General features: G+C 41.2%; 1 protein-coding gene across 1 annotated transcript; it reads left to right on the top strand.

Annotated features, from left to right (window-relative positions):
- Positions 1-1,296: 1,296 nt before the first annotated feature.
- Positions 1,297-2,253, top strand: LOC114256775 (uncharacterized). The gene is made up of 3 exons (XM_082889119.1): positions 1,297-1,456; positions 1,551-1,745; positions 1,892-2,253. The coding sequence occupies exons 1-3, from the start codon at positions 1,297-1,299 to the stop codon at positions 2,251-2,253; spliced, it is 717 nt and encodes a 238-aa protein (XP_082745245.1).
- Positions 2,254-11,304: the final 9,051 nt, after the last annotated feature.

The following is an 11,304-nucleotide window of genomic DNA, read 5'->3' as shown; positions in this document are numbered from 1 at the left end:
GTGCAAATATGTCAAGAACACTCACTTTCAAGCACTATAGAGTATTATATATATATATATATATATATAGAGAGAGAGAGAGAGAGAGAGAGAGAGAGAATTCTAGAGAGGGAGTCAAAATTTGCTTCCAAAATTTTTGAATCTCAAACAAGGGGGAGGGACCTCCCCTTATATAGGCAATGCAAGCAAAAGCTTGCTTGACAAGCTTAAAGCTTGTCTCCATCCCTCCATACACGTGTATGGAGGATAGCTTCAATGCCCAACAGCTGGCTCAAAAGATCTAAAAATATCAGAAAAATGAGAAAATTGGCTGTTAGCCAGTTCAAGTGGCCAACCAGCCACTTCAACTAGCTGACCGACCACTCCAACTAGCTGGCAATGAGAAAAAGTGGCTGGCAAATGCCAAAAGTGGCCAGCAGGGCCCCACTCTCCTTCAGCCAAGGGGAACCAAGGTTTGGCCTAAAAACAAGACCAAAACACAAAGGGTTTAGAGGCTCAAAGACAAGGCGCTCGACCGAGACCTTCGAGCACTCAAAACTAGCACAAACATGCGCAATCATTGAGTGCATAGACGATGACGTCTGAGTCTTAAGGTCGGTCAAAAATGGAGTGTCTACACTACTTACCTAGTCAATAGGAGCTTGCAGGGTAGTGCATTTTTTCATCTTGTTTCAGTTATGTATTAGTCTATTTATAGGCTATTTGTTTATCAATAAAAATGTAAAAAAAGTATCTTCTTTGTTTTCTCTATATCCTCTGCTTCCTACTGTTATTGTGCTAAATTTTCTTTCATCAGTGGTATCAAAGTGAGGTTGGGGAGAGCAAGGTTGAGAGAGAAAATAAAAAAGGGTTTGTGGGATAGTACAGCAGCATTTAAAGATGGCTTCTAATAGCAACTTTGTACAACCAGCTATTCCATGCTTTGATGGTCACTATGACCATTGGAGCATGCTCATGGAGAACTTCTTAAGGTCCAATGAATACTAGACAGATGTTGTTTCTGGCATAGAAGAACCAGCAGCAAGTGTTGTGTTGACAGATGGGCAAAAGACGGAGCTTGAAGGACTGAGGTTAAAGGATCTTAAAGCAAAGAATTATCTCTTCCAAGCGATTGATCACTCAATCTTGGAAACCATTCTTTGCAAGGACACCGCCAAGCATATTTGAGATTCCCTAAAGAAGAAGTACCAAGGTACAACAAGGGCTCAAAGGCAGCAACTTCAAGTAATTCGTTTGGAGTTCAAAGTGCTTCAAATGAAATCAGGAGAATCAATTACAAACTATTTTTCAAGAATGATGGCAATCGTCAGCAAGATGCGGATCCATGGCAACAAAGCAGAGGATGTCACTATTGTTGAGAAGATTCTTCGATCCTTGACACCAAAATTTAATTTTATTGTCTATTCCATAGAAGAAGCTAATGATGCTAGTTTACTTTCAATTGATGATTTACAAAGTTCTTTGTTGGTTCATGAGAAAAAAATCAACCAGTAGGAAAAGGAAGAACAAGCATTGAAGACCTTATCAGAAAATCACTCTACACCCAGTAGAATTGATAGAGGACAAGGAAGAGGCAGAGGTCAAGGAAGAGGAGGCAGAAACAATAATAATCGTGGACAACAAAATCATCAGCATCAAGAGAGTCAATTTCAAGGAAGAGGAAGAGGGCGAGGAGGCCACCACTCAACAACTTATAGACCAGAGTCAGCAGACAAGTCCAAGGTTGAATGTTACAGATGTTATCGGTATGGCCATTATAAGTCAGAATGTCAAACTAATTTGAATAGACAAAGTGGAAAAGAAACTAACTTTGCAAAAAAAGAAGAAGAGGTGTCTCTTTTAATGGTGTGTCACGTGAAGGAAAAAACTCAACCAAACATGTGGTATTTAGACACTGGCTGCAGTAACCACATGTGTGGAGATAAGAAGGCATTCTCTGACTTGGATGAATATTTTCGCAACATTGTGAAGTTCGGTGACGATTCCACAGTTTCTATTATGGAAAAAGGAAGGGTAACAATCCAAACCAAAGGAAATTCCACCCACACTATCTCTAATGTTCTTTTTGTGCCAAACTTAAAGACCAACTTGCTTAGTGTGGGTCAGTTGCAAGAAAAGGGATATGAGATTTCTATTAAAGATGGAGTATGTCAGATTCAAGATGCAAAGTTGGGCTTAATTGCTCAAGTTAACATGTTGGAGAATCATATGTTCCCACTTTATCTCCACAACACCAATCATTCATGCTTCTAAGCAAAATTGAAGGATGAGGCATGGCTTTGGCACTTCCGCTATGGGCATCTTAGTTTTGGCGGATTGAAGACGTTACAACAGAAGCATATAGTGACAGGTCTCCCTCAAATTACAGCTCCTTCTCAATTTTTCGAAGAATGTGTTGCTAGCAAACAATATCGCAATCAATTCCCTCAAGGAAAATCATGGAGAGCTGTAGACGTCCCCGAACGCCCCGGGAGGATGAGACCCGTTCTGTTCATTTGGGGTCACTACAGCTCAAGACTCTCAAATTTGTCACGATTCTAAGTCTGAACCAAAGAGTCCAAATCCGACAAATCGTTTTGAGAAAAACAGATTTTTTTGAAAGAAGTGCCAAACATGGATTGTTTTGCCAGATACAGAGTCGCCACCTAAATATTTTATTTTGGGGAAATTTAGGAAACCCTGACTCGTTTGCCTAAGGCCACGTGTCCGTCATCACCAAAGTTGCCTCGGCTCGGGAACTTGGGTACGATTGGGGAAGGTCACTTCGTGAGCACCCCCGCTCACCCGATCAAAGATCGGCCTCTACTAACCATGATATCTATTTTTGAAAACATTGTATGTTCTTATTCCGATTATTAGCCTAGGTTACTATGTGATGTACACAGCATATAAGTATAGACTGGGTCGCCCGAATTGGAACAAAACATTTTATGCTTGTTTATTTGAAAGATGGTTTGCTACTCGCAAGTAGGCTTAAAATGCAGATTTTGCCACCCGCAAGTGGGCTTAGAAAAGATGGTTTTGCCACTATCTAGTGGGCTTTAAAACAAACAGTTGATGAATTGTTCCAATCCAAATAACCCAACCTCCACCCACAGGCATTCAGGCAGTTATATCACATAAGCAATTAGCCTCATGGTAAGCATGCTATTCATGGCATTCACTCACACGCATGCAAAGATGCTAAAGCATAAAGCTCACCGGGTACTCCAAGCCAAAACAGACATTTATTAGAAATCCATGCATGAATCCTAAGTATACAGAATGCCTAATGCAACACATGCAAAAATGCAAACTATAGCAGGCTCGGCTATTCTAAACATGGCATATGGGATGCTACAGCTAACATGTATTCAATTTGGAATTGAAATACAAATGCAGTTAGTATGATGCGCCGAGCCCGGTGCATGCAAGACAGATGAATGAATGCAAACATGCTATCATACTGTATGCTAATTAAAACATGCCCTAATCTAGCCATCATAAGCGGATAAATAAAAGGGAGAAAGACGTGGGGTTGGAAGACATACAACACACACACGCACACTTATTACAGCATTGCCCTCGCGCAGAGGGTCCGAATAATACAGTCCCGAATAAAAGAATATTACAGTCCAAATAATACAGTCCAAATAATATACAAATTCCTAATTAATTAACAAATCAACTAAGAAAATAAATAAAACTGGCATGCAAGCTAGGGACTGCCTTGCTTCTGATGGATGATGCATGTCCGGGTTGTCTTGCACGGAAATCCACCGGGATGCCCCAATTAGCCTCTGTTTAGCAGTTATTCTTGAAACGCGTGCCAAGTCCCGAAAAGTTGCTGATTCTTCATTTTGCTGCAACAGAGAGCAGGAAAGGGGCATAGCAATGTATTTTCACAAATATATGCATGCCTCGATCCTCGTGCCACCAATCACGCATACCGAGGCATGATGGCCGAGGAGTCGAATTACACAACTCAATATAGAATGAATGCACATGAAAACACAACAAGACCTAACTCCATCATGGATGATCCGGAGTGTCGGTGACTGGGGAATTGAGACACATTCCGTCACTCGGAGTACGAAATGCACCTCGTTTCCCGTGCCCGGGCTAACTCCTATTCCGAACACGATGCAATATGCACGATATGCATGAAATGCAACTAAGATACAATCCTAACATACACAATGCTATGAAAATGAGATGCCTCGAAACGCGTGCACACGAGCACGCAAACCGAGGCGATGGTATACGCAATGCAATATGGCTAAAATGACATATAAAATGCAACATGGACTTATACTAACATGAGAGAGCCTCAGCCACACTCACATAAGAGGCCGGTGGATGAAAATGAAGTGCCTCGAAATGCGTGCACACGGGCACGCAAACCGAGGCAATGGCATACGCAATGCAATATGGCTAAAATGGCATATAAAATGTAACATGGACTTATACTAACATGAGAGAGCCTCAGCCACACTCATATAAGAGGCCAGTGGATGAAAAAGAAGTGCCTCGAAATGCGTGCACACGGGCACGCAAACCGAGGCAATGGCATTCGCAATGCAATATGGCAAAAATGGCATATAGAATGCAACATGGACTTATACTAACATGAGAGAGCCTCAGCCACACTCACATAAGAGGCCGATGGATGAAAATGAAGTGCCTCGAAACGCGTGCACACGGGCATGCAAACCGAGGCAATGGAATATGCAATGCAATATGGCAAAAATGGCATATAGAATGCAACATGGACTTATACTAACATGAGAGAGCCTCAGCCACACTCACATAAGAGGCCGATGGATGAAAATGAAGTGCCTCGAAACGCTGCACACGAGCACGCAAACCGAGGCAATGGAATATGCAATGCAATATGGCAAAAATGATATGCAAACATGCTAATGGAATTTCAGCACTGAAATGTGGGGGAAAACAGTCCCGAAATGAGGCGAAAGTACACCCGATGCATGGAATAGTCTCGAAACATGAATTTTGGCACCCGAAATGGCCTATAGCTATACCAAACATGCACAATATGGATATGAAATGAATAGACAGAAGCAAGGCAGCCCCAAAATAAGCACTTTTGCAGTTCAAAGCATGGCCAAACAGCAAACAAAAACAGGGCAAAACTAGCATGCAAGAAATGGCCCTAAACATGAGATTAAGAAGCAACTCACAGCTGCTGCCCTCAAGCAGATTAGGGCCCTTCAACAAAGTTGAAGAGGGGCCCAAAACATGATCTTTTAAAGTTCTGAAAATAGCCCAAAAACAAACATAGGTATGGCTAAGCTTTCATGCAAGAAATGAGCCAAAAGATGGCCAAAGAAGGAAGTGGTAGATGCAAAGCCCAAACAGAAATAGACTCTTCTACAATACTGATGAGGGACCAAAAATAAGGCATTTTACACTTGAGGGTCGGACCCAAAACAGTATGCAAATATGTCAAAAATGCTATGCAAAATGAGATCCAAAAGAGAGATATAACATGAAGTGTATAAAAGATGCCTCAAATCATGAAAGGCCCTTAATGAAACATTAATAATGAGACAAAATAAGACTTTTTATAGCTCTGTAAAATGACCAAAAATAGAAGCACAATAGGCTAATAAATCATGCAAAAATGGGGATTAAAAGAGAGATACAACACAAAGTATAGGGAGGGTGCCTCAAACAGTGAAGGACCCTTAATGAAACATGAAGAGATGGCAAAAATAAGGCCTTTTCTAGCTCTGTAAAATGACCAAAAACAGAAGCACAAGGGGCTGCCATGTCATGCAAAAATGGGGACCAAAGATGGATATAATGACAAGTGGTACATGGAGGTCCCAAACAGTGATGAGCCCTTCTTCAATGTTGAAGAGGGGATCAAAATAAGCCTTCTTACAGTCTACATCATGCTCCAAAACAGATCATACACAAGCTAAAAATATCATGCAAGAAAATGGCATTCAAGAAGGATATTGAAGCAAGTGCAAGATGGGGGGCTCAAACAGGGTTGAGCCCTTAAGCAAAAGTGAAAAAGAGCTCAAAATAAGGCCAGTTTCAGTTAGGGCCGGAGCTCAAAACAGTAAGCATGTATGGCTTACAAAAGATACAAGAAATGGACCAAAAAGGGGAAAATGCAACTCACCCTTGAAGACAAGCCTTTAGAAACTCTTGGCTTGAGTTTGTAGCACCCTTAGACCTTGGAGAACACCTTCAAACTTCTGGAATGGAGGATGGAAGGGTGGGGGTTGGTGGTGTAGAAGAAATGGTGGTGTAGGACTTGGAGGTTTTCAAGGAAATGAGAGAAATGGAGGAGGATTTTTGTATACAAGCTTGAAGACCAATTTTTTTTCCCTTCAAGACCAATGCTTGCAGCTGGTTATAAGGACCAAAAAGGGAGAGACAATGAGGGGAAAAGGTGGGGGAAAAGGAGGCAAGTCTTCCCCCACAAAATATCCCCCGGATTGAGATATTTTCTGGGGGAAACAGCTATACAGCTGTAAAGTGCAAATTGAGAGGATCATGGCCGGCCAGTTTAAAAGGGAGAAAAAGGTCAACCACCAGGTAAGTGGCCGGCCGGCCAGAAAAATGGCCGGCCGGCTAGTTCAAAGGGAAAAAAGTGGCTGGCCACCCCCTAGGATGAAGCCCCAGAAGTTAGCTTTCCAATGGCGCAAACCTTGCATTAAAATTCCTCCTGTAGAAAAAGTTATGCCCTTTTCCGTGAAGCCGCGCAGATTCGGTCCAACCAACCACATCTCCCCCCCCCCCGGACTTGGACTTGGGAGATTCTTGAGTGCAAAATGAAGCCCCGGAAGTAAGCTTTCCAATGGTGGTGGCCTCATATCTTAATTCCTCTTGTGCAAAGAGTTACGCCCGTTTCGGTGAAGCCGCGCAGATTTTTCTCCTTCACGGATTCATGCTGAACCACTTTTGACCAAAAAGAAGTTGGCTTTTCAGCAAAATTGCTGGCCTCCCACCCTCCTACAAGCTTTCTAACAGTGAAAGTAAGGTCTCCACCAAAAATGAGCCCAAACCGATGCAAAATGAAGGTTCAGGGGCCGAAACGCGCAGCCCGAGGCCCCGAAAACTGGCTGTTAGGCACCGGGAGTGGTGTTTGACCACGAAGTGGGTCTCTCAGACCTCAGTGTCCCTCAAAAGGGAGTAAATAAGATGCATGCCAAAAACCGGAGCAATAGGAGATGGTTAAGCGGTCCCGAACCGAGGCGCACGGCCTGACGGCTCCGAAAACCGGGAACCGGGCTCTGAAATGGGAAAAATGGCCTACAGCCACAAAATGTAGCCCACGGCCACTGAGAGATGGTCTACGGGACCTCTCCCTCCCCTCAGGAAAAGAAACAGAGAAAATCGAGCCTGGTTCGCAAACCGAGGCAAAGCACAAAAGAGTCCGGAAGTCCGGAGGCAAGGCTCGCAGCCGAGACTCTAAAACTTCTAGACGATCACGATATGCAGTATCACCAAGCGCTCAACTGGTGATGTCTGAGTCTTAAGGTCGGTCAAAAATGGGGTGTCTACAAGAGCGAAGAAGGCATTGGAGCTTGTTCATTCCGACATTTGCGGGCCAATAACTCCACATTCTAATGAAGGTAAGAGATATATAATTACCTTCATTGATGATTATAGTCAAAAAATCTAGGTTTATTTTTTACAAGAAAAATCTGAAGCGTTTCTAGCCTTTAAAGTTCTTCGCACAGATCGTGGTGGAGAATATAACTCACATGAATTTGCAAATTTTTGTGAGAACCACGGAATCAAGAGACAACAAAATGTAGTTTGCGAGAGGAAGAGTCACACTATTCTAAATATGGTGCGGCGCCTTTTTGTCAATGAGTTATATTCCGAAGAATTTTTGGCCTGAAGCAGTTAACTGGTGCATTCATGTATTGAATAGAAGTCCCACTCTTGTTGTTCAAAACATGACACCGGAGGAAGCATGGAGTGGAAAAAAACCTATTAAAGATCATTTCAGGATTTTTTAGTGTATTGCTTATGCCCATATTCCGGATGAGAAGAAGAAAAAGCTAGATAACAAAGGAGAAAAATTCATTTTTCTTGGTGTTAGTGATTAGTCAAAAGCTTATACGTTATATAATCCTAGAACCTAGAAAATTGTTATCAACCGTGATGTGGTTTTTGAAAAAGAAGGCACCTGGTCATGGAACGAAAATGGTGTTAAACAAAATATTCCAACAGATTTTGATGATGATGAGAAAGGGCAGCAGCCAATAGAGTATGGGCAAGAAATGGAAACCACTCAAAATGCTCCAATAGCTGATCAAAACCCACTTGTAGCTTAATCACAAAGTCCTCAACTTGTTCGAAGAAGACCAACATGGATGACTAATTATGAGGTAACTAGAGTTGACCAAGGTGATGACTCACTTACACATTTTGCTCTGTTTTCATATTGTGATCCTACCAATTTCGAAGTGGTTGTCAAAGAATCAAAATGGAGAAAGGCTATGGATGCTGAAATTATAGCCTTTGAAAGAAATGATACTTGGGAACTATGTGATCTTCCAAAAGGGCAGAAAACAATTGGTGTAAAGTGGGTTTACAAGACAAAGCTAAAAGAGAATGGTGAAGTTGACAAGTACAAGGCACGCTTGGTGGCCATAGGCTACAAGTAGGAGTTTGGTGTTGATTATAAAGAATTTTTTGCTCCGGTTACAAGGCATGATACGATCAGATTGGTGATTGCATTGGCAACTCAAAACTCATGGCCTATCTTCCAGTTGGATGTGAAATGAACATTTCTCCATGGAGATTTGAAAGAAGAGGTATTCATCAATCAACCTCCTGGTTACATGAAACTTGGCAATGAGCAAAAAGTGTATAGGTTAAAGAAGGCTCTATATGGATTAAAACAAGCTCCACGGGCTTGGTATAATCGTATAGAAAATTGTTTTTTGAAGAAAGGTTTTCAAAAATGTCCTTATGAACACACACTTTTCATAAAATTTGAGGATGGAAGGAAAATGCTCATTGCTTGCTTATATGTGGATGATTTAATCAACACATGAAGGAATGTAGAACATGTTTGAAAGTTTTAAGAAATCCATGATGACTGAATTTGAAATGAATGATGCATTACTTTCTTGGCATCGAAGTATTGCAATCTTCTATTGGAATTTTTATTTCTCAAAAAAATTATGTGGGAGAAATATTAGACAGGTTTCAGATGAAGGATTGTAATCCAATAAATACACCATCTGAGTTTGGTTTGAAGCTAAACAAAGATAATGAAGGAAATAAGGTTGACAACACTCTCTACAAGTAGATTGTTGGAAGCCTAATGTATTTTACTGCAACAAGGCCTGATATAATGCATGATGTAAGTGTAATTAGCAGACACATGAAGTGTCCAACAGAGTTTCATCTCTTGGCTACAAAAGGAATTTTTCGGTATTTGCAAGCTACTAGGGAGTTTGGGTTGTTCTACAAGAAGGGAGAAAAATCATATCTGTTTGGCTTTACTGATAGTGATTATGCAAATTCAGATGATCGAAAAAGCTCATCTAGGTTTATCTTCATGATGGAGATAGGAGCTGTTTCATGGTCATCAAAGGAGCAACCTATTGTTGCATTAGCATCCACTGAAGCTAAATTTGTTGCTGCAACAACTTGTGCTTGTCAAGCTATTTGGCTAAAGAACATTCTTAAAGAGCTGCATTTTAAGAAGGATGAGCCTACTCAGATTTATTGTGACAACAGTTCAGCAATAAAGCTTTCAAAAAATCCTGTCCTACATGGTCAAAGAAAATATAGATGTGAAGTATCACTTCTTGAGGAATCTCATGAATGATGGAGTCATTAATATGGTTTACTACAGGAGTGAAGACTAAGTTGCTGATATTCCAACAAAGCCTCTTAAATTTCCTGCATTTCAGAAGCTCAGGAAGCTACTTGGTGTTTGTACTTCAAATGATTCAATTTGAGAGATGGCGTTTTATAGTTTGACTCTTATTAAACTGAATGTTATGTCTGGAACATCAGTTTAAAGGAGGGATTGTTGAGGAAATTAGTAATTTGCATGTTTGGGTTGCCCTAGTCTTTAGGATTGTCAGTTAGTTTGTTTTTGTTTACCCAGTCAATAGGAGTTTTTTACTGCATACCTAGTCAATAGGAGTTTGTTGGGTAGTGCCTTTTTCGTGTTATTTCAGTTATGTATTAGTCTATTTATAGGCTGTTTGTTTATCAATACAAATGCAAAAAAAAGTATCTTCTCTGTTTTCTCTATATCATCTGCTTCCTACTGCTATTGTGCTAAACTTTCTTTCATCATAGATACAGGTAGGTGGGAACCCATTGAAAGCTCTGATGGTATTAAAGAATTGGAGTAATACGGCACTAAGAGCTTAATGAATTTTGGTCTTGATGTTGCAATCACTGATGACCCTTCTACTATTGAATGAAAGGGTATTGTGATTGAACTCCAAGACCCAAGATACCAGTTCGGATCTAAGTTTAGGCCGAAACACACGTATTTGTCCCAAGATTGGGTTGATCTGGATCTTAGTTTGGGTCAAAACAATGGGCATGTTGCTATTAGGAAGTCCAATGAGCCAATTGAAAGGACCAGGGCTCGTTGGCATGAGGAGGATATTAAAGGATAAGGCAAAGCCCAAATTTTTGAGACTTTAGCTGAAGACAGTTCAACAGAAGAAGAGGGTTGCTTTAGAATTAACTGACAGGTTGGTGAAGAAAATTCACGGGTGGGTGAGTGAAGAAGCTGAACAATTGAGGGAAAGAGTCCGACGAATATCAAGTAAGAGAAAATTTCATTCCGCACGGCGGAGGCACAAATGCGTCGGTACGGTTCAAAAGGAATGAGTAACTGCTACAGGCGTATCGGTGGGCTCAAATATCGGGGATTGGGTTTGGCTACAAGGAAGACAAAAGAATCCCTAGTTAGATTTAAGGAAGCTCCATCGAAGAAGAAAGTTGTAGCTTGAGACAAAGGGAGTCGTCTACAATGGGGCAGAAAAAGGAAATCAGATATGGAGGCAGCTAGTGATTCTGGGTCTCCGAACAAGAAAATTTGTTCGGACTCAAACAAAAGCAGTGGAGGGGAGGAAGGAAGGTTACAAAACCTGGTGAACAACTTCATTGAATATGAAATGGCATTGATATTTGATTTGCTATGGGGTGATAGAGATCTGAATTACAAAGGGATTTCTCAAGAGGTTGTCCTTCAACAACCTCCTCCAACACCATGAGCCCCAACACCATGAGCCCCGTTTGTTTTCAGAGATAGGAGGGATTGACAGTGAGGTAATTGATAGTGAAAAATTATTA

The sequence above is a fragment of the Camellia sinensis genome, chromosome 1 (assembly GCF_055761805.1).
Source record: "Camellia sinensis isolate YWXY chromosome 1, ASM5576180v1, whole genome shotgun sequence".
NCBI lineage: Eukaryota > Viridiplantae > Streptophyta > Magnoliopsida > Ericales > Theaceae > Camellia > Camellia sinensis.
This window is presented reverse-complemented; position numbering and strand designations above follow the sequence as displayed.

Excerpts from the sequence above, each read along its gene's own strand:
- LOC114256775 (XM_082889119.1), top strand. The coding sequence starts at position 1,297 with ATGGCAATCGTCAGCAAGATGCGGATCCATGGCAACAAAGCAGAGGAT. Across the intron at positions 1,457-1,550 it reads TTCAATTGATGATTTACAAA|AATTGATAGAGGACAAGGAA; the intron begins GTTCTTTGTTGG and ends TACACCCAGTAG. Across the intron at positions 1,746-1,891 it reads GAATGTTACAGATGTTATCG|ACACTGGCTGCAGTAACCAC; the intron begins GTATGGCCATTA and ends TGTGGTATTTAG.